The 24,510-nt window shown below is 43.3% G+C and overlaps 1 protein-coding gene across 2 annotated transcripts in view; it reads right to left on the bottom strand.

The window, feature by feature from the left end:
• Nucleotides 1-24,510, bottom strand: part of rhbdl3 (rhomboid, veinlet-like 3 (Drosophila)) — a 60,841-nt gene that overhangs the window by 20,368 nt on the left and 15,963 nt on the right. For both annotated transcript variants that reach the window (XM_037098775.1, XM_037098854.1), the window contains one exon: nucleotides 4,761-4,919. In XM_037098775.1, coding sequence (XP_036954670.1) covers nucleotides 4,761-4,919 — 159 coding nt within the window. The remainder of the gene's footprint in view (nucleotides 1-4,760; nucleotides 4,920-24,510) is intronic.

Below are 24,510 nucleotides of genomic sequence, written 5' to 3'. Positions count from 1 at the left end.
TATTACCTCTCTCTCCCTTCGGCCAGTCTGTCTCCCCCCTTCCTCTCCTTCTCACTCTGCTCTGTTTATGTCACTCTCCATAACTCTCAGTTCTGCTCCCGTGTTTGTGTCTCCAGGATTGCAGATGTGTCACTTAGTGCACGTTATTTTAGGGCAATCAGGGTGAGCGATATGGTTTTCTAATTGGCTGTTGGTGACAAAAGTAAAAGGAAAGGTGGATGGATATGACTACTGCAACCTCAAAAGCTGCTCCAGAGTGTTCCCTGTGTTTTGAAGCTGTGAGTGATGTTTATTCAAACACAAAAACAAAGCAATCAGGGAAAGAAGGAACATTTTTCGCTCAAAGATAGCAGACATATCATATCATCTGTGAACGGCTTGCAAACAATGGTTGGTATCATAATTCACTTCAAATGTAGCGAGGAGGAGGAATACCGATTTAGAAAACTTGAATATCGATGAAATCTCTGTATGAACAGTCGGCCGATTAGATGCCCCATTTAATGAGACTTTTGGTGTCCCTGCATGTATCATCGTTCAGAGATAAACTTCAGGAAAAGCCAATTATTTTGGCCTTGGTGTTGGGCACAGAGAGCTGTGGGAAAATGATTACAGGTTACCATGGCCACTTCCAGACCGCACACACCCGTGCACGCACGCACGCACGCACGCACACACACACACGCACACACACACACACAAACATGGACCTCCCCTAGGCAACCCTGCTCCATAAAGACAGTCAATTCTTCGTGTGAAGTGACTGCAATTCCTTTCCTCTTTGTACGACACAAAAGAAAGAATGACGTTCTGTCTGTTTACCCACCGGCGAGAGGAGTGGGGGGGTAAAGGGGATAAATAGGTGCTCAGTCAGCGAGAGACAATTTCACAGTTTGATCAGTGGAAACGCAGGCAGAGAAGAGGGATGGTGAGAGGGACTGATGGAAGAAGGAGGTATGGAGAAGGCTGGTAAAAACTCAGGAGGAGCAGAAGTCTATCTTTAGCCACAGAAATACACTACGTAGTGAAAGCCCTGAGCACTACACCCATATGTCATTGCTGAAAATCTCATTCCAAATCCATGGTCATTATCCTGCTGCTCTAACAGGCCCGATTCTTCACAGACGCTTTCCACACCAACAACAACAACAACAGCAGCCAGCCCTGTGTTAAAAACAGAAGGGGCTGCTGACACTGAAACAGACACAAACAAGTCCAGTTTTGGTAACAGGACCATGAGTTACAATCATTTTGCCTTTTGTCACAACAATCAGCAGGTAAACATTAGAAATATTGCTAACTACAAGACAAATATGTATATGGCCAGCGCAGCTTTTTGCAGGATGACGCTGTTTTCATGCTGTGGCATGAAAGTAGGGCCAGGCGACATGACTTTAAAATGATATCGCAATATATTTCGAAGGTATATTGTGATACCTGATAAATGGTATTTCAAAAAATGCACTTTCTAAATGCTACTGGGTGGCAAAATCAAATACCACAACATTTTTGCAAGTATTGCAACACAAACACAATGAGATTTTTGATCAATAATCATCAGTTATCAGTCATCAGGAACCTGAGCATAGTGACTAAGTGAGTAAAGGCAAATATACAGTAAGTAAGGCAAGTTCAGAGAGTAATGCGCCACATTTATGCCATATCATGATATCCAAAACATAAGATGATATATAGTCTCATGAAATAAAATATCATTATATTGTCCAGTTCTAGGTGAAAGCTGAAGCAGGGGTTTGTTAGTTTGTTAGCCAGAAAACAGTTTATAAAGACTTCACTTAGTGTTTGAGTGCAGCTGCTATTTTTGCAAAGTCTAATTGTAAACTGAAGATGAAAAACTAAAGTGTTAGCCCAAACCATGAAAACCAGGAGGTGCATCCACATAAAGTCAGTGTATCGCAAGCAAAATAAAACTGGATCGCCACAGACAACCCATAGCAGGACATCTATGAGTGCATCTGCAGGAACTTGCACAAATCCATCACGATCATTCCAACAATTTCAACCCACCGGAGGGGAAAACAAAGCGGTTCAGCCTCCTCCACAGATATTTTAGGAAGTATAAACTTATTACTGAGCCCTTTTCTACCAAGGACAGTTGCAGCGTGATGTATTTGAGAGAGACGGATGGAGAGAAGTAAGACGGAGAAAGGCACCGATAAGGAAGAAGCAGTGGGGAAAAGGCCGACAGCTTGTGACGCACAGGAGGACAGACGGAGGGAGAAGGTAGAGAGTGAGAGAAGACGGGGGGAGGAAGAGGTTAAGAGAGGGAGATAACTATGATTTGAACACTGACTGTGACGGAGCAATGAGCAGGCAATTACTGACAATCACATTGATGGAAGAACTGCGGTGCAAAAGGAGAGATGGTGCGACAAATAAACCCCCACAGTTTGTCTCTGTCTGTCCTCCTCTAATTCTATGCTTCACTTTTATTCCTTTTGTTCTTCCTTTTGTGTAAGCAGACGGGTTGTAGAGACAGAAATGGACCAGCCAGCCAATTAACTTGCTGGAAGAATTATGACACTTGAGTTCCTTTTAACCCATTGATCTTTATCTCACGCACTATTAATGGCTGCGCTTGGAAAGTCCATTGCGTTGTGTTTACATACCTGACATTCTCCTCCATACTCGTATCACGTTCAAGTGTGGGTTCACATGTACAAAAAGCTTTATAAAAGACCCTCAGCCTTGAATAACTAGCTCCTGACATCACACTTCTACTTTGAGAGCCTGAACTTCAGCATAACCTTTAACTAAAAGTAGTGTTCATTGTAGGGTTTAAACAACTTTCTTCGACAATCATTTTCATTCTGTTGAATTTTCGATTCATTTATTTACTCGCTGGTTTGAAATAGAAAAAGGAAGGAGTAACAAATGCCTACAACACTTTCAAAGAGCTCAAAGGTGATGTCTTCAAATCACCTGGTTTGTCCAACAAACTCTTCAAGAAGCTGACAATATTCAATACACGCTGATTTTAAAAAGGGAAAAGCAGCACATCCTCACATTTCAGAGGCTTGTTTGGTGTTACTACTCCCTGGCTGCACCAATTAAATGAAGATCATAGAAGCTGTCAGCGCTCTTTCTGCTGATCGACAGATTAATCAAATAGTCTTTTCTGCACATAATCATGAATATGTGTCCCTTTATGTGTTGATAAATGTATAATTATCTTAGTCTAGAGTAGGGATAGACCAACTATTGGTCTGGCTGATCATCAGGGTTGATATTCAGCACTTTTCAGATCGGTCAACACTGGAAAATCTAAATCTGCCAAGTAGTCAGCAACTAAAGTTATCAGTTGGCCTAAATGTAGTGGGGTAGAAGTAGCAGTGAAAAAAACCCTAACATTTTGACTTGGTGTATGGTATATTGGTTGAAAATATCAATTATTGGTCTCCTCAATTTCTAATAACTGGTATCATACTACTGCATGTACGGTGGGAGGAGAGACATTACTGACCAAACATTCACAACACATAGAGAGCTACTGAACACTTATTTATGACAGAAAAGACAGAAAAGCGGCTGAAGCAAGCAACTGTTTGGCATTTCTTCTTGACAGATGAATGACTCATCAATTAATGCAATCTAAACCAATTGTTTGAGCACTTATTCATGCACTGCACGGCATATTACCATAATCATGAATACATGTCACTCCCTCCCTCCCTGTATTCCCCTCTGTGTTCAGCTCCTGTTGTTCTGCTGCAGCTTCTATGAATGTATTAACCATTGAGAGGGTGAGCACAATAGCGACTAAGAAAAGAGAAAAAAAAGTGACTGTACACAAACAGATGCCGGCACCCCATTCCTCTCTGTCCCACTTCCACTCGCATGCCGTGACCCACAGCCTGTCACATGACGTGAATGCACCAACTGGAGAGCAACGGTGAAAAGCCCTTTTGACATTTTTCCAGGCTTCCTACAGGCCTCATTCCTCAGCCACTGTATCAGACAATAAACAGCTCTGAGGAACAAGAGAGAAAGGGAGAGATGGACACGCTCACACTCACAGACAACAATGAATTCCCTACAGACACACACACACACACACACACACACACACACACACACACACACACACACACATACTCCTTCCCACAGCCACCCAGTAGTTATGGTGCACCACACAACTACTCCCACTCCAAGACCACTCCACACTGTCCTGGGTCAGCAGTTCGGCCTCCCGCGGGGAACAACAAGCGAGACGGCGTAAAACAGAAAATGAGAAGGTTGTGAGGCAGCGTGCACAGCTGGAGATGCTTGAGTGAGACCTCGGACGATCAGCGGCAGGCCGCGGTTTGAAGGTGAAACTGAAAGTGGGGCAAGGTGAGCGTTAAGAGGGGAATTTATCACCAGACTCAGAGTCATTTCCTATTAGGAGGACTCTCCACCTTGTAGCTGAGCCATGATACGGGGGTGTTTGGGGCTGGATATAAAAGTCTGAAGTCCAAATGAAGTCACACGTCTTTGGCGTCAAACTCAAAGTTGAGTTGCAAGTCTTTTGTTATTCTGTCCATGTAAATATGAAGTCATCAATGTCTCGTGCCTCATTCGACTCAAACCCACACCTCATGTGACTTTCACTACCTGCATGTGTGGCAGTACTGGACGTATCAACTGCTACTTGAATGTAAATCTAAACATTTATATAAAGACAAATTACAGATTTAGAGGTGCCCATCAAGTGCTGAACACTGATGTCAACAAGCCTATAAAATGTAAACACATCTCACCAGGTTGACAAAGTCTTGGTAGCAGATCTTTCCGTCGGCGTTGCCATCAGCGAGGGCCAGTAGGACCTCCAGTTTGTGCGGGTCAAGCTCAGAGCCGTGGGTCGCCAGAAGGTCCCTGAACCGCTCCGTACTGATGAAGCCCGAATTCTCTGGGTCGTACTGCAAATGAACACACAAAGAGGATGCAAAAATGAGTAAGCTAACAAACTGTAAGAACGTGGAAGTGAACAGGGACACAAACATATCTCTGCTTGAAACAGCCCAAAGCTGGTCGACAGCAGACTACAGGCGCAACACATACGCAGAGTATCAAATAAGCAGCTGATGCAAATAAACATGTTAGAATTTCACCCGCGGTCAGTATCCACCAGTGCATAATTTTCTGCGCTGCCAAACATCAAATGCTCAAAAAACCCACGAGTGGTGGTTTGGTCATAGTTTGAGCATCTGGCTAAAGAGCCCTAATTGCTCCAAAATGGCCCAACTGTTGAGAGGCGGCAGTAACTCTTAACAGCTTTTGATTTCACTTTGAAATGACACTGAGTGCTGCGTTTAACCACAGGCTGTTCTTTTTTCTTTTCTTTTTTTTTTTCACAGCCAGAACAGAGGAGGCATTCAAATCCATCTGAAATACACAAGATATTCTGTCACAGACGAAAGAAGTCTTAAAAAGCCGGAATTCAAAAAGAGCGGGGACTTTTCTTGGGAGCTTGAGTGCGAGTAGAGTGCTGCACTTTTCTCCAGCTTTGAGAGGCCTGACATCTCAATCCCACACAATCTTTTCTTTGCTTTGCACTTAGCAGCTCGGCGCCTCGAATCCTAAGCGACAATTTAGACCGAAACTGTCACCAAATAAACATACGTACTGTTTGTGATTCATGTTGTGAACTGTATCCAAGAGCCTTAGAAAGCTGTAAAGGAGACACATTGATTGCCCAGAAGTGAGCAAAGACACTTATTATAGTCTATTTTGTTTCTAAGCAGTAGACTGCCAGTAATTCTGCCTGGATTTCCTAAAAAATCAAGCTGCTCTTGATCCCCTAAAAGAACCATGGAGGAGAAAAGGGGCAACGGCCGTGCGACAGCATTTGTCTGTTCAACTGACTTCAAACTTGCCTCGAATATAAGACAGTGTTTGATCTGAAGGTTGTTTGTGGATGCAGGCGGAACACATTTGCTGCCTCTCTGTATAAGTGTAAGTGTGTGTGTGTGTGTTTGCATGTCTGCAAATGTAACCAAGTCTGCGTGCATAAACACAGCACATTCATGCATAAAGATGTGACATTCAGACATTATGAGCCGCCTGCCAAATTCCAACACCCCTGAACCAGAAATAGTGACTGCGTGCACATGCATGCGTGTGCATGTCTGTGTGTGTGTATGTGAGTGTGTGTTTGCCATATGCCAGTGTTGGCAGACGCTGAGCAAAGCCCGGCTGGCAGCAGGTGCTCTGTGCTCCGACAGGGAGAGGAGGTTTTGGCTCTCCCTCCGTGTTGTTTTTCTTCATATCACCTAACAATGATGAGGTTCTTTACATTTCTGGGCCGTGGAAGATACAGCTGTCACTCAACGTCGTCTCTGAGATCTGGCTGTGATAGTGTACACTCACACGTGGCGAAAAAAGAACAAATATTTCAAGTAGTGATCTTTCCCAAAATGCGATGACAAGACAATCTCCAATATCACACTGTGGTTGATAACGCTGTGTGTGTTGCAAGCACGCTGATGCAATAGCAGACGCTGTTAAATCATAAAATCATACGAGGAGATATGGCAGAGAATAGCTGGCCAGATTGGACGATAACACGCTCAGAAGAGGTGGACGTGCTTCCATTAACACCTCCATCACTCCTGTCACTGGAGCAGACAGTGAGGAAAAACCTTCAGAGTGCAACAAGGCACGATGGGAGGCGGGATACAGGGATCATGACGACGTTTGTGACACACTGAGAACTCCTAATGTGTTTAATGGAGGGCAACATGTAAGAATCCGCTCAGAAATCTGTGATTTGGCAGATTTTTCTCCTCTCGAAAGTCTTCACGACAAACAGTTTGGTTTATAACTGGGTCTGAGAGTGAAAGTAAGATTATAAGTTCTAAAAATTGTCATTACTTTTAATATGAATTCGTCGATAGATATTATTTCATAGATACACACGTGGTTCAGACCTGTTGCGTGTTAAACCTCTGTCTCTGGTGTAATGATGTCACTCACAAATGTGTCACTTGGATATTTGAAAACCCTTGTCTGCAATACTGTTTGCCAATTAACATTGCCTTATAGCTGTCACTTGCATCTACACAAACAAGAGAACGCGGTTTATCCAATGCGGGAGGTGCGACAGTCAGGTGTGATGTGAGTAACATCCTATTTTAGTGCAACCAGACGCAGATGCATTCATGTGCATTCTGGAGGGTTTGGATCAGAAGTGTACACGCTTACCGGAAGTGAGTGATTCAGTAATGACAACCACACTGAACGTGTGCCATCTGCAGCACGGCATCTGACAGAAGAACAGGAGGAGGAGGGAGGTGTAATTCATAAACTGGAGAATATTCTGAAGACTCTTTTCCCCAAAAGCAAACAAACAAGAGCTTGCAGTCCTTAATATTGTAAAAAGGTGCACCGCTGAATCCAACATACACACCCTTAACTAGTTCCCTATGCATGACACGCCAAATCATCTCTCACAAACGCACGCACACACACACTTGATGCATACAAATGTAAACTCTACCTCACAGAAATGAACCAACCTTCTCCTGCAGGTAATCAGCCAGTTTCTGCCGACGACATTTTCTCACGATGAAGTCACGTCACCACCTCTCTCACCACTTCACTCACCAGTGTGTGTGTGAGCAAAGCAGTATGTTACGTGTGTGTGTCCTTGTCATATTGTTTGTCCCAGACTGTGCAAGGGTTTTTTTGTTTTTTTTTCCTAACCAGGACTAAAGGATTACAGTCCAATCCAAGGCCCTCAATACACACATCCCCCATCTTTTGCCCCCAAACACACACACACACACACACACACACACACACCCCTAAAACCCCAGTCTGCCTCCTCTCACCCTCCTCGCCCCGCCCCCTCACCCTACATTCATGCCCCTCTCCTTCACTCTCTCCCCTCACTCCCTCCTCTCTAGGAAAGCTTCCTCTCCCACAGAAGAAAAAAAATAAATAAATACTTCAATAAATTTGCCTGTTATCTCTTCCACTGTCACTCCCAGGCACAGGCAGCCACACATTATTTTCCTCACACGCTCAAACACTCTCTCAGTCGTCTCCGCGACACCGCAGGCTTCATAGTTGAGTGAGCACTCTCTGAAGTCAACAGGCTGACTGCTGGGGGTGGAGCACAAGATGGACATGCACACACTCAACAATGAGGCCTCCGATGGCAATTTCATGCAAGGTTTACCCAGTCCGCTCAATCCAATTAGTGATCATTTCCTTCTGAAAGCCAGAGGTCCATGCAGAGAAGAAGGCACTATAAAGACACTATATGATGCAAGAATGAGTCTTCATCAAGGACCAACATGCCCATGACTTGGGGAAAATATCAGTTTGGGGCTGTAACCAACTATCATCTTCATTATCCATTAATCTGACACTTTTCTTTTGCTTTATTTTTATAATTTGTGATTGAAAAATGTCAGTCATAAGTTTGTTTTGTCTGATATTGAGACACTCACATAGATCTTCAATGTATTCTAAAAGAAGACTAGGGGGAAAAAAAAGGAATTCATTTCATTTACAGTTATTTTTACTTAAAAGCACAATATGTAATTTCCGCCACTAGGCGTCTCTTTATCAAAACTGAACAAAAGACATTTGCAGAGTGTTGTTTCCCGCGAGCTGGGCTCTGGAGGAAAAAAAATACCCAAAGTCACATCAGCTTCTGCTCTGAGAGATTACTTTTAAACAGTTGGGATTAAAAATTGTCTGGTGTTTATGTCATGTTACTGTGACGCTGACTGCTGACTGGAGCTGGAGGGGAAATGTACAACGCAAACAACATTACAGAGAGAAGAGGGGAAAGACAAGACAGAACTGGAGTCTCTGATGAGGGCTGAATTTAGTGAGCGTTGAATGAATTTAACTACTCAATCGCACACCCTCAATGTGACCACTTGCCTGCCATTTTACAGCTAATGCACACTAAAGTAATCCGGCTGTTTTGGGGCAAGTAACCACTTTCATGACATTTTATCCTGCAATCAGAGTTGCTTCACTGTTGATGTAAACACCATCAAACAAACTACCACCGCTGATGAAAATCTATCTAATGAGACTCACAAATGTTCACAGCGGGGTAATGTGTTTTAGTATTGTTCGTGTTAACCTTCAGTCTTGTTTGACTTCCCGAACCTGGACATATTGACAAGAGACCAAATGAAATGCACCATTAGCTTGAGTAAATATGGATTTTTCTGAGTTTGGATATGATGGAAAAAAATCAAGATTATGTTAGTATGCAACTAAAAAAAATCTATGACAAAATCAGAGTAATTTTTAGACATCTTCTCTGGAAAGCTCAGTTCTTCTTCTTTATCTGCCTTATTTTATGCAGAGCAAAACTAATACTGCATGAACACATGGATGAGGGGAGGATTGTGGGTAATGCAGCAGTTACATATCGTTAAGTATTTAGCTTGTACAGCTGGGAACATTAACCAGATTGTGAATTTGACTGAACTTTCGCCCCCTCACATTTTTTTATTTTTTTTAACTAGGTTATTGTCTCTGTTCTCTAAAGCTTGTTTTGTAAGCAGCAAAGGGAGCAAATCCCTCAGATTAAAATAGGCATTCACACACACACACACACACACACACACACACACACACACACACAAACAGATCCTGGTGCAGAAATAATACCACAAAACATTCACAGCCAATGAGCTTTCATACTCAGGAAGGTTGGTGTCAGTGGAGAGGAGAAAAACAGCAGAGGGAGGGAGGGGAGCAGGGAGAAACGGAGGATTGGTCTGCGCCGTGGCGAGGGTGGGGGGGAGCGAGTGGGGGGCAGGTCGGACACAATGCGAGGCTTTTTGTCATCTGCCTTATTTTCATAACGCTGAATATTAAGGAACCAGAGGGTAAGCAGTTTGTGAGGGTCACGGAGTTTAATTCAAATAAAAGTATTCATGCAAGTTTGCAAAGAGAGCCTGAAGAAATGAACCGGCCATGGTTAATATAAAATATACTAACATGTACTCAAACAACCTAAAATTTGATTATATTTAGCCTGCAGGGTGACAAACTGAGCCATGACAGGACCTTTGAAAAAAGTAAGCAGACATCATATTTTGTGACCTTTAAAACTGTCTTGTTTTATATGCACTGTAAAATATGTGGGAAATACTATCCGAGCTCTTCTCACTTACTCTCACTGCTGTTGTACATTTCAGTTTTGACAAAAGGTCGAGATTGTGCAAGGGTGTAAATCACATTTTTTGAAATTGTTTAAATTATGGAGCCACTTTTTAATTTGTTTCGCTTACTATTTTTACATTATAAAACAAGTCCCCATCTACTTTATTTGTCTACAACAATGCTGTTTTGCTGTGACATGCTTTTTTTTGCAGAAATGTCTCATGTGTCTCATACAAAACTTCTACCTGACTTTCCATCAGCCTGGGGTGAGTCCTTTGGTTCACTTCTTAAGTCATTAACTCGATTTCCCAACAAATCTATTTAAAAAGTGAGACAAAGAGAAATGCCTAGCAGGGGGTCTTTTAAGACTTCGTGAGCACCTTCACTGTTGACTCTCAGCCCCAACTGACCTCTGACAATTTCAGTGACCTCTGACTTTCGACCAAGGCTGGTATGGGTCACTGTCCAGGAGCTCAGAGCTGCCGATGAGCTGTTGTCTCGTACAGTGAACACAGCACGAATAAAGGAAGGAAGCATGCACCATGAATGAAGAGGCTTACTTAAGAGAAAGAGTGAGTGACTCAGTCCTTTACTGGTCTATGAGCACCAGACTGGTGGTCACTCTCAAATCCTCTTACACACACGTCACAAATGCCAAACTTGTGCTAATTAGCTGATGTAATGAATGCTGGTAAGAACACTGCAGAAGAATCACTTAGCAGTAGGACAACATTTACATGCATAACTTCCATTGGAGATCAGTGAATACATCAACACATTTCTCCTTTGTATCTGTCCAATATAACTTCTCAAACATGACTATCCTTTTTTGGGTCCAAAGGATGCAATATCTAAATATAGCTACATTGCCGAAGCTAAATTTGTGTCTAATTTATGCTGCATAGGCAGAAAATGGATTCCAAAAAACCTTTGATAACTGCAACATCAGACAGGGCGCACCCTGGGAGCTCTGCAGGCTAACAGCCCACACTGTACCAAGTAATCAAAAATGCTGGCTTTGAATTGGCGTAAAGACTTCTGGCATTAGTCATCCTGTCCCTTCTCTATGTAGTAAAGAAACCGACAGGGCAGGAAACCGTATATAATGTCATCCAATTTTACAAAGGAACATAATGTGGCCACACGGGCTCATGCAGTAACAGGCATGAAGCAGTCATTCACCAGCGTAACATGTGTGGCTTGTCTCATGGGGATATCAGCAAGCGGGGCTTGTTATACTACCTCAACAGGTGGAAATACAGTCTGAAAGTATAAAGTCTTACATTTCCTGAAATGACAGCAAACTTGTGCTGGTGGACAAGAACTTGAAGCAATAAACACACTCCATGGCCGCTGCCTGAGGCGTCACACTTTTCAAAAATAACATCCTTCAGGCTGAGGCTGTGTAGCAGGCATGACCACGGTTAATCAGCATGGCAACACGCGTGACGGGACTCACTGAGGGTGTAATAACATGTCACCTCAGCAACAGGCCCTCCTATAGCTCTTGAGTTACTCTGTGGCCATCGTGACAGAGATACAGAGTGTCAGAAATAGGCGACCTTTAAAAGAGACATATTCACATTCATTGTCAGGTTAGTAATATTGTTTTGGGTTACTACTGGAAGGGGTTTGCATGTGTTAATGCTCAAAAAATGTTTTCTTATGCTGTCCAGCGCAGCAGCTCTGTATTCTCCCTCTTAGCTCCTGTCTCTTTAAGCCGCACCCCCTCCTGAATACACAGCCTCCTCTGATTAGTCAGCTTTCACACGCCTGACTCCGCGCCATTAGCAACACCTGAACAGCTGTTTTAAATCAGTTCTTACGTGCCAAACTATATAAAACACTGCAGTTAACCAAAAAAAATGTAAATGCAAAATAGCTCCTTTAGGATGCAGGAGACTCAAACTGTGATGGAAGAGCAACCAGGAGCAATTTGGAACGATTCAACTTGCAGACTGTAGGCGCCGGCGATTGAACATCCGATCCTGTGATTGGTAGACGACCCGCCCCACCTCCTGAGCCACAGCTGCAGTATCTGTCACTATGTAGAAAACAACCTTACATTATCGATGTTGCCAAATTGTATGTCTGGAAAAAGAGCTCTGACTTTAAAGTATGATTCTGCACAGCTGTGCCCATCTCAAATATTTACTGTATGTTATATGCTGTTATTTGGGGTATTAAGCCCAGAAATATATGACTCCATTATTGAGTCTCTGTATATTATTACTGTTTTCTTCTCATTAAATAACTGCTGTGGCAAAACCGGCCAGCGTACAGCCTGTCCAGCAGTGTAATTACTCAGAATCCGCACACACAGGCAGACAGTGTGCAGCTCTGAGTTGTTGCTATCATAAGCACTGTGCAGTAAAACACAGTCTCTGTACCTGCTTGATCCACAGACCCACGGACAAAGCGAGATATTGATCTATCTTTTAAACTTTCACTTCATCCCTGTAGCCTCTAATCTCAGGGGTAGTGACTTTATGAGTTTATAGTGTACAGCACCACACATAAAATCTGTTATATTGTATGAAGGCAGACCAGCCAGGACAGACCAATTACCAGCAGCTGACATTATAACAGCTCATTTGATGAGGGTCCTACTCTCCTAATGGCTTTACTCTCTTTTCCCCCGGTCATAAGGGTTCCCATGCTGGACCACAGGAGATTGGTGCTGATACATTTTTAAAGTGGCCAGATGAAACCAAAATGTTGAGCTAAAAAATCTGAAGATACTGTATTTATGAAAACAAGCAATACTGTCACTACATATATATTTGTTCTCCAGACTGATCATATTATACATACAGTATATGAAACACTAATATCACCCGAGAGTAATCCTATACAAACGGGACTTTAGAGTCTTGGATAGGGCAGGAAAAGGAAACAGTGGCTGGCAAAAAGGAACGTGCTAGTTAACCCTTTAATCAACCAATCACCTTTCATTCAATAACTATAAGGTTCAGGTACACTCAGCACCATACCTGCAGAGTTTTGTCTGTGCGTTCAGCCACGGAAACCTCAAAAATGTCTTCTTATCCACATTATTCCTCACACCCATGATACCTTGTGCCTATTATTGTCCAAGTCACAGAAGCTGCATTTTCCATAGTAACATCTTGTTTGATTTAGATTAGTGAATTTGTTGGGTGAATACTACTAACAGGTTATCATATTGCTTAACTGACTTAGCTAACATATTTATAGCCTTGGAAGTGCTGTAGGTTATTATAATACTTATGCTAGTTCTGCAGAGTACTGGAAGTGTCATCCGTAAACGTTTTCCCTGTTTTCTCTCCAGGAAACTTTAAGATACATGGCTGCTTCAGCGGATATGTGATACTAAACCATGTGCCGTATATTGAGCCGTCAAGCACCATTCAACAGTATCTGATTTTAACGTTCATTTGAAATAGACCTTTTTAAAAGCAAACAATTTGGCTTCTTATTGCAGAAGAAGAGCAAGTGCAATTATACCAAACCAGTGTTTGGGTACTGCATGCTGCCCAGTGCCTGGGCCACAGCTTACTGGGACATTTAGGTCTTGTCTAGATTTATAAACGCTGCTGCTGTCACAACCTGACTGTACCACCAGCATGGCTCCCAATAGACCTCACATGTGCACTATGTCATAAAGAACCTATTCATCTGTTTTTTGCACTGGACAATTTCTCATACCCAAATGTATTATTTATTCAACAACACACTGCCGCACTGTGAACAGTGTATTACAAATACACTGTTCACAGTGTAAACCATTGTGGCTGCTGTGATGAAGAAATTTCCCTGTTTGCAGGCCAAATAAAGGAAACTCTGATTCTGTTTCTGAATATAAGGATATTTTTCAAAAACAAAAATCAGCCTCTATATTTTGACCTCAGGGAACCACAGAAAAATGTGTTTAATGAAAATGCCAACTAAAGCGGAGACTTCTAGAAACTCTGTGTATTATTGTGAACATGCACAACGGATCACAAGTGAAATTATGATGCCATCACCTTAATTAAAGACTATTGCTGCTTTTGTGTAATGAGGATTCCTCTGAACAACAACATTAATTGTGAGCAACCAGTCTGTCTACGATTGGCTCGCACTGTTCGGTCATGTGCCAGAAAGGTACTTAAAAACTGAAGGCAAAGAAATAGGTATCAAATGACTGTAAAAAAACAAAAAAATAAATAAATTATTGTTTGTATTTTTTAAATAACCACAACCGAAGGAAAATGATTTCACTGGGCATGATCACAATGTTTTTTGCTAGTATTTGATACATGTAGACTTTATCGCCACGTAGAGGCCCTGTTTGAGAATTCAAGAGTTGTTTTTGTGTTCTGTCAAGTGTGGAGATATTCCGTGCAGTGAAGGTCGTGAGGACAAAATATGGAACTGTTGAACTGAGTCATACTAAATGAAATTTGTTTTCACCTGTGCCTGAAGCAAAAGTCTATAAAGACCTACTTTATGCACAAAGTACACCCAACCAGGTGTTTTCGCTTGATTTGACCACCACTCAGGACTGTGGGATCATGTTGAGACTGCACTTAATTGACAGCCAATCATGCTCTTGTTTCATTTTGGTCATGGGAGACATCAGCAAAATTCTATACGTACATGCCTGATTTAATACAGTTTTCTGTGTGTGTGTGTATGCAGATGTCAGCATTATAGATTGTAGATATTCACACACACACATGAAAAGCTCTCATATGCAGCTTCTCTGTTTCTCGGTGCTTCCTGAACACAATGCCTCAGTATTCCCTTGATATGGAGCAATTAGCAGTTCTAATAAAAAGCCAGCCTGTTGGAGTGGGAGAAGCTCGTTAGTCTCTCCGCTAATTACACCGGAGCACCAGGGAGGACAGACAAGAACCAGGGGCAGCTAATTCACTGGCCATCACTCACACACGCTTAGCAGGCAGAGTGGCAACACACCCAGACACACACACACACACACACACACACACATACACACCCACCTCCTCATGTTAATCAGACTTTTCAGATCATGCCCTTGACACCAGGGGTCTTTACCTGTGTGATATCCTCCATGTCTCTATCTCTCTCTCACACACACACACTCTCTTTCTCTTTTGTGTCATTATCTGACACAGCTGAAAGAGTACTTTATCATTGCCACTGGCCGACGTAAGCTGGGAGACGCTCTGTGGTGTTTTGGGATTATCATCATACCCCGTGGCGTGGCCCAGACTCCGTCTCATTCCGGAGACTAGTTCAGGCTGAGAAGAGTCGACAGCTTGGCAGCGGGCGGGGGCTCTGAATGGGAGGGGCGGGGGCAGTGACGGAGAGGTGAAAAGTCAAACATTCAAAGTGACAGCTGACATCACCCAGAAGGCCACAGTCAAGACTGCGGGGCAATCGGACGTCATGGATAGAAATCCTCTGGTCAGGCGGAGAGTAGTTACATAAGGTTACATTTCAGTTGGTCAACCACACTGAAATCTCTCAATATATATCAAATGGATTAACAGACATTCATGGTCCTTAGAGGATGACTTCTAATGGCTTTATGTCTAGCACTGCTGCAAGATGATCCATATATTTTCAGATTTTTCATCTAGAACGACCAGAGGGTCAAAGTTTAGCACCAGCAGCGGTGTCGCAGCACGCCTCACCTCTGTGTGAATACAGCAGCAGCAGTCAGATTTTAATTCTAACATTAGGAGAATAGGGAGCTGGCTAATGAGACGATAGCGTGGGATTTTGCCAAAGCGAAAAACAAAGGCAACTATTCTTCTCTTCACTAAACATTCATGTTTTGTTTGTTGGATGCATTTTTGGTGAATGATTGCAGCAAGTGACCACATTGCATTTCCTGTGACTAACCTACTTCAAAGTCAACTTGCACTTTGGCGGTTAAATGCTTTTAATGTAAAGCTACACCTGTAGGAAATGTTTGTTTTGTGTTAGCAGTTAGCAAGCAGGGCTCTACATACACTGAGCATCTTTTCTTGTATGAAGCCAGACATATCAGTAAACACACCACCGTTGTTACAAGATTATTAGCTGGTGGGATCATTTTGACACCTACCAACCTGACTAGATGGTATACTCTCTGTCTTTCATGGTGCCCAGAGGATATATCATAACAATATTTGGTGACCCTTTACGTTTTCCTCCTAGCACCACCGTGAGGTTGACATTTGTGATTTTCTGAAACTTTTCATTAACTATTGGTTGGATTGACAATTACGTTCCCCTCAGGATGAATTGTAACAACTTAGGTGACACCTTAACTCTTCCTATAATGCTGTTATCAGGTCAAAGTATTTTTTTATATAACACGGTTTATGACCACATACGTAACATTCAATAAATCAATTAATCACACTTTATGTCTATAACACTTCCTTCCTGCAGCAAAGTGCTTCTCACAAATGCTCCGCAACTGCACAGTAAAGTATATGACAGCCCCTGGCCCTCCTGGTCCCCAAGCAGTTCCCACAAAGCTCCTAGGAAATGTCCAAACCAGATCTGATTATGTATTACAGCAGGGTAAAAACTTTAGACACACCCCAAAGCCCCACAAGAACCACCCATACACCAAAAACTACTACAGAGCCCCTACTCCACTCAACATTCCTGTCAACTTCAGCTGTGCTTTGTATTTAGTGATATCTAGCAAATCTTAGCCTGCTAACAAAGATGCTGGACACTGTACACAGAAGCAGTCAGCTTGTTAGCCTGCTGACATTAGCATCAAACACAAGGATGTACACCCACACAGAGCCACTGACATGTCTGTGGACCACTGTATACTCCATTCCAGCTGCACACAGGGAATACTGTTTGCCTTAGTTTCTGGGGAGCATGTATATGCCAGACTCTAACCATGGAAACTGAAGAAGAAAAATGGCAAAGACACTGCATTGCGTTGCATTGTGTAGATTAAAACAGAAAAGAAGTCACAAACAGCAAAGGTTTAATCTGCTGAGAGAAAACTGAGAACTGGGCTTCGTCTGTCCCACTCCTTACCAGATGGTAGCTGTAATGCACAATTATTGCTGTTTGCCAGTCAACAGGGTTTTCAAATTTATTTGCCCAAGTGCGCACACGCTTAGCCCTCTAAAGAACACCTTGTGTTCAGTACAGATCGTTCTTTTTATTAGGAGCAAACTGTAGAAACTGAAATGAATGTGAAGCCTTACACATGCACACACAAATGAACACATAATCCGACACAGCGATGAGTGCAGTTTGTACAAATAAGGTGCTGTGCTCACAGAGGTCGATCTGACATGACTCTAATCACCACAGTCTGGGTCTGACCTGACAGCTCCCATTTAGGACAGGCACTGATGCTGACGGGGTACCAGTCAGTAGCCAGTGGGTTGCTTCATTGTTCTCTGACAGAGAGAGAATTCAGCGTTACCCAGACAATAGCAGCAGTATTCAGAGGAGGAGATGGAGAAGATGCAGAAATGCTGCAGCATCTAATTGTACCAACTAAGGAGGAAAATTGTTGTTCTATTGGTAATCTGTCTTTGTGTATTTTCCGTCAGTTAAATCTCAGAGGATAACACCCGCACTGACAGGAAACAATGAGCTCAAGTTGACTCGTGTGCCACTGATACCAGATGACTCTCTTCAATCCGGCCATTGCTCAGAATTTCATCCGCCTTTTCAATTTCATCATCATCAAAGCGTTCAAAATGAACTCTGCCAGCATCTCAGCTGGGAACGAAACTCCCTCCTGGGATGAACACTGATAGGTAGATCCAACACGCCCTCCCACTGGTGTCACTTGACAGCTGAGCGACACAGTGACAGCAAAGTAGGGCCGGATGCAGATGGAAAGGATGCGATGAGCTGCAGAGGGTTCACACCATTAATTACCCAGACATCACCTCTCCCGTCGCGGAGGATTCTGCAGGAAAAGGTCAGCCGTCTGGCTTGCATAAAGACCAGCTCGCCATGCATGTCACGGCCCCCGGCCAGTGCTCTGCCCACGTCACGCTTGCAAGACATGACTAATGCCTCAGCAAGACTCCTAATAGCCCCCAAAATGCCACAGCAGTGCCTGTTAACACGGCCATAAACAACACCTACACTTGGAGGCTAAGGCCAAGGCCACTGATGAGTGAGGAAAGAGAGAGAAGGGAGGACTGGAGGGAGAGAAGTGGTGGAGTCGGCAGAAAAAGCATGAGTAGGAGTAAATAGCATGAAAGGAAAAGGGGGTAAAGGATCAAAAGCATTATTGAAAAGATGAGTTTCAAACAGACACCTTTTTAGGAGAGGTGAACAGTGTGGTTAGTATATAAATATCAGTCTTTGAAATCTTTGGACCAGAAACTGCTATTCAACACTGGCTATCTGAGTCTTTATGCTCTCTTGATTATGTTACACTTGTCGATGATGTGATAATATAGCATAATGATGTAATCTGCAGTATGTGTGTTAAAGGAGACCTATTACACTTTTTTGTTTGCTTCCTTTTCCTTCACACAAACATCAATAGTCCCACCTTTAATTCTGCGACTTCTTGACATCACTACGTCACCATGTTGCAGGCGAAATTTGCTGTATAAATTAAGCAACCTGGAAGCTGAAAACATGACAGAGCCGACTAGAGATATATTGAGCGTTGCTGGCTCAGGCGTATGTGAGCTGACCAATTAGAGCAGACTGGGTATTTGTGAAGAGGGCCTTGAAAATTAAAACAGGAGCTAAAACAAAGCGTTTCATATGAGGGGGGAGTACAGTGCTAGTGAATGAGAAAAACTGATGATGTGTTTCTAGCATCAAAGCATGTAACTATATTCTAATAGTAAAAGTAAAAGTAGTATGAAAAGTATGAATCTGAATATGCACATAATACATTTCCTTTAACAGCATTTAAAAACAATTTTAAAATATACTCCTCGACTTGTTCTGGAAATAAATCAGCTTAGCTTGCAGGCCAGAAATAAACCACAGTTGCTGGCAGCTGGCAGGTGAAATTACTGCCTTTGATGGGATAACCTTCAGCTGGGCACAAACCAAGTCAATTAAGCAACAATCTGACATAGCATACATCAGCAAGATCAACAAGCTGAGAGAGGGCCCCGCTTGTCCCAGCACAGCACTCCATTATAACCCACTTTCATTAAACAGCAAACTCCTCCACAGCTTCTCACCCGCTCCCCTTTTCTTTCCCCTCGTTACTCATGTTTGAATACGAGCAGTGTTTTCCCCCGGGAAACTCCGGTGAAAGACTGAGGGGGCAAGTGTTGCGCAGGCTGCACACTTGAACTTGTTATTTCCCTGGCTTATTGTGCGAGGAGATGATTATTGGAGGACAGGGAGCAGAACGAATCCGCTGTGCTTTGAAGTGTGAGAGACACGGGAAGAGGAAGTGAGAAGAAAAGATGGGGACTGATCATGAGCAGGTGATGATTATGAAGTGTTGTTTGTCATGTTTAAATAGAAAGGCTGGGAAGGAAGGGGAAGTGGTACAATAGCAGGTGTTCTGCATGACAGATATACGGTTATACATATAATTGAGGTGCAATGCATGGTACAAGTCTTTCTTCCAAGCAGTCTGGAAGTCCAGCTGTTTGATAAATCCCGAAAAAGCTTACGTTCAAATTCATCCCCAGGGACTAGATATTAAAAACAATCTCGGCATTAAGTCTTAGCAGACCTACATTTCAGGTTCAAGCCTTAAACACTGGAGTGACATCAAGGTTGGAATGTGACACCCACCGCCAGCCAACAATGCTGGGTAAATAGATGTAGCATAACAGCAGGATTTGCGACATTCCATGAAACAGATTGAACCTCCGGTCTGCTTGTCTCACTCGGAAAACTAAACAAGGAGACACAGACGAACAACGCGGCAGGCAGTGCATCACTGGGGTTGAGGAGGAGACACAGGCCAAAGAAGCCAAGGTACATCCTTTTTCTTTAATAGCTGGTGGTGATTGGTGAGTTTACAAGGAAACAGGCCAGACAATGCTGGTATGATTTTGTTTCATCACAAATCATACCTATGTGTAATTTCTATTTTTAGCCTGACTCATGTTGGGAAAAGTATGTGAATGCACGTTGGAAAGCTTGGAGAAATAGGAATCTAATCCGCCTCCTCCCTGCAGCGAGGCTTAAGTTCTCTCAGCAGAGCAGCTGCTCCTACCTGGACATGCAAGACACACCGAGTTGGCGTCCCAGTATCGGGCCCAAAAATTTAATTTTTCAAGTGCATGGCATTACTTGTGGAGCTATATTCACTCAGATAAGTCTTATCAGCAGCTACAGACAAAACTGACTGGCAGGCCCTGACGGCTACAGTGTGTGTCTCCTCACTCTTCTTCTACTTTCTTTTCCTTGTCCTTTCTTCTCATCTCTCTTCTTTCATTTCCATTCGCCCCTCTCCCCACCACTCTCCTGTCCTCTGTGATGGGAAACGCACGAAGATTGCCACAGGTAATTGCTTTCTCTCACATGCAGTCTAATGTACTCTATCTGCTCCCATTCCTTTTCCTCTCTCCTGTTTTCTTCACCAAAAAAAGAGATAACCCTGACTTCACGCAGAACCGTATTCAGGGACCGAAATGAATCTTCAGATCATGCATCTGTTGCACTGTTCTGCTTTTCTGTGTAAAGAACAAATCTAGCTTTCTTTTCATTTCAGCCCTGTGGTGTAAAACACACAATAGCAAATGATGCTGAAAGAATTTAATTCTGTTGGAACCAAACTTAGATGATAAAAATACAGATTTCAGAATTCCATATAACTCTGTCCAACAGCCACATTTTGGTACACTTTGGTTCCCAAATTATATTTTATAGGTGAGTCACCTAAATTGCCCATTGGATGGATTTCAGACAGACCTGAATTGGTTTTCTATCACACAGAAATCTGTTGCACGGTGGCTGTGGGGATGACTGACGTTTTAGTCTGTCTGGGATAATCAACGGAGCGCTGGGTCACCTGTCTTGCTTGACAGATTAGAAGCCCGCATTCATCACACACACACACACACACACACACACACACACACACACACACACACACACACACACACACACACACACACACACTCGTCTGAGGCCATCACAAATTAGCATGGGCCGTCACCGTTTCCTTGCCAACTGGCTTGTAACCAGGCAACGTTGGTCGGTGTGAAGATGTCTTCAGTGGGTACATGTGCATGTACACACCCACATAGAATGGGGTCTGACTTGTGGATAGTATTACTTTAAATCCCTGGATATGTGACCCCTGCTGGACCTGACGCATATAAAACACACACACACACTATATACCAAGATTGAAGCAGCTTCACACTCATTTCATCTGCAAATTCTGATCCCCCGAAGGCACATTTCTTTCAGACCTCAGGAGCCGTTTCACATCGCTGTTCACCATCAAGTACATAAACACTCTTAAGTTCTTTAGACCGAAGAAGGAAATCGTAACTGAACAAGGTGCTTTTATCAAGGTTAATCCTTCAGGGCACAATGGTGTCAGTGGAAGAATCCACTTTAGATCTTATAAATGAAACCTTGGATCAGCTAGATCAGAAACATAGATCTCAGAGTCATCATTGTAGTCCGTCTGCGCACGGCAGGCGATTTAACCAAGATAGTGATCATTGTCTCGTTCCCTCAAAGCTTTCAGGGATATCAAAGCTGCTATTTGACGGCTCTGTCCACTTTATTTCAGGTGCATGCTGTGGTTTTTTTCTTTATCGCGGACACTTTTGAAAGGTGTCTGAAGAGCTGATATGTCATGCAATTTGTGTTCAGCGGGTCTCTGCAAGGCTCATGTTATATTAGTTTCTGCTGAAGGTGTGAAATGTGCAACCTTTCTTTTCCCGGCAAACCAGCCTGCCCGTTGTTATGAACAGTACTGCCGCCCTCCTCATCTTGCCTGACTAATTAAGGTGGAATGAAAAAAAAAATGCCTTAAGCAAACTCTTTTTAGAGAAAGCATCAGAGAACCTTTTCCCATATCACCACAAAGACCTAAGGACTGGTACCACCTTACAAATTAAATGTTTCTAGGCAGCGCGCTATCAATGCGCTTGATCAAACAGCAGCATGTTCACTGACATCTTTACTAATTCCCAATGTATCGCAGCAGCTCGCTCCGCAGACAGCCACTGAGATCTATTACCCATCACTACAGGAGAGGACTGCACGCCCACTCCCCATCCCTGTTCTCTGTCTCAGCCCTGAGCATTCATTAACACGCACACTTCATTGCACTGTTACTGCACACAGCCATTCCCCTTTTGCAAACTCGGTCCCTACAGTTTAAAACAGTATTCCCCTGCAGGTTTCGTGCTATCCCAAGCAGAGAAGCACTTGAGACTCTGCAGAAAAAAGAAAGGTGCAATCAGAAAATCATCAGGGCTTTCATTGGACAGATGCTGCCGTATCAGGCATAGGAAGACTGTCGGTTCTGGATTCTAGCACCGCAAGCTGTTGGCTTCATGGAGGCAAAAGGCGACAGTCGCAGTGACTTGAGATAAGCCTGTATTTTTGCCTTCTGTGTGAACAGGTCAAGTCAACATGTAATCCGTCCAGGTCTGACACTGCTCAGCATTGGGGGAAAAAAAGGTGGCCAGAGCAGATTATTTTACCGTTACTGTAGGAGTACTATAAACCTGCAGGTATGTCAAGCTTTCACTACCATGAATCATGATCAAATAAAGGTAAAAAGAAAAGAGCCACACCATATAGAGTACACATTTTTCATATTAATTGAGTGAAAACTTAACAGTCTATTCATAAGGATAAAAATGTCTGCAGTTAACGTTTCTTTCTTTCGTTTTTTTTTTTAAGTATTTTTTTGGCCTTTATATGGCTTTATTGACAGAACAGTTCAAGAGACAACAGGAAACAAGATGAGAGAGAGTGACAGACAGGAATTGGCCCCGGGCTGGGACTCGAATCCGGGGCAGCAGAAATGCAAGAAATATTATTTTGTAAGAGTTTTTTGTCTTGGCTGAGATGAAAAGTTGCAGAGTAATCATGGCGTACATGAAGCTTGTGACTTCCTGCAGTCCACCAGATTACTTGACCACAATCATGCAGTCACCCAGAGTAGAAAACAGAAAAGTATACACGTCATTTGTCCCTGTTTTGTCATATAATCAAAGTATAGCAGTGGACTCACTGACTTCTTTAAGGTGTACAAAGGCTTTACTCTATTGGCTATGCAGTGGGTCGCTGTTTTCCCAGTTAAACAATTTTTCACACATTGAGTTATTCATTTCACATACAGAGGACTTGTCCGGTAACGCTGGGTAAAGCATTCATTTTGGGGCCTCAGTGCAGTTGGTTTCTCAAAAGAGAATCTCAATTTAGAACCAGACATCTAAGAGTAAATAAGGGGACAAAACTGAGAAAAACATGTGTTTTGGAAATTCTGTACGGACGCAGTTTGAGTTTGTGTGACAGGAGCCGAGATGGAGCAAGACAGACGGGTTGATAGTTTAAAGGGGTTGGGAGAGACAGACTAAATGAGTGGGAGAGCTGTACTGCCCCCAGGGTGTCTACAGAAGCAGAGGGGATTGCTGCAGACAGTCGAACGGCCCTCAGCAGGCTCTCAAGCATGTGTTCAAATAAACACTTTACCCCCTGTCACTACTCGTGAAAGCTTTCACACTGGAGAGAAGCATGTGTGAAGACAATGAAAAACACAAACAGAAACACGCTCAAACAGGACTCAAGACGGAGGACATGCCAGCCCCCATGAGGAAGGGAAAGCCGGCTATTAATGTCACTCTCACTGAGACACAAATCTGAGCCCTGTTTGCCGAGAAATAAACAAAAGTCAAAAGTCCTTGTTAAACACACACATACACACACACAACGCTGAGGTGGAGTATCTGTGTCACTCAAGCATAGGGCAGAGGCAGGTCAGCGCGGAGACAAAGATGGAGATTGGTGACCTTTTCCCCTCAAACCTCCCATTTACAACGAGGTGAGAACCTCTCATTACCGCCGGGCCAAACCCTCCATCAAACATCCCTTCACTGCCTGACACATTCAGCAGCTCTTCGCAGCATAAGAAGGGGAACAAAAAAGACGGGAGAAACATTTGTTTAAGGAGCCGTCCCCGGGCTGCCTTCCTCTCCCATTCAGCCCCTTCTTCTGCTCCAGGCCTGCCCTGAGGTCAACCCCCCGCCACAACGCCATCAAAACCCTGCACCACTGATGGCAGCGGTTCCATTCACCCTCGAGATTTATGATCTCTAATAGCTGGCGAATGGACCGGAGGCTTGGGATGCCCCGAGGGGAGGCCCCCCGACTTATTTCCCTCAAATCTCAAGAAGAAAAGGAATTAAAAAAGGGAGAGCTGAGTGAGGCTGGGGGTGAGGAGGAGGGAGCAGGAGGGACTGTCGGAAACATTTT

The sequence above is a fragment of the Acanthopagrus latus genome, chromosome 1 (genome assembly GCF_904848185.1).
Source record: "Acanthopagrus latus isolate v.2019 chromosome 1, fAcaLat1.1, whole genome shotgun sequence".
NCBI classification, from domain to species: Eukaryota; Metazoa; Chordata; class Actinopteri; order Spariformes; family Sparidae; genus Acanthopagrus; species Acanthopagrus latus.
The sequence above is the reverse complement of the archived record's forward strand: the minus strand, read 5'-3'. Positions and strand labels throughout refer to the sequence as shown.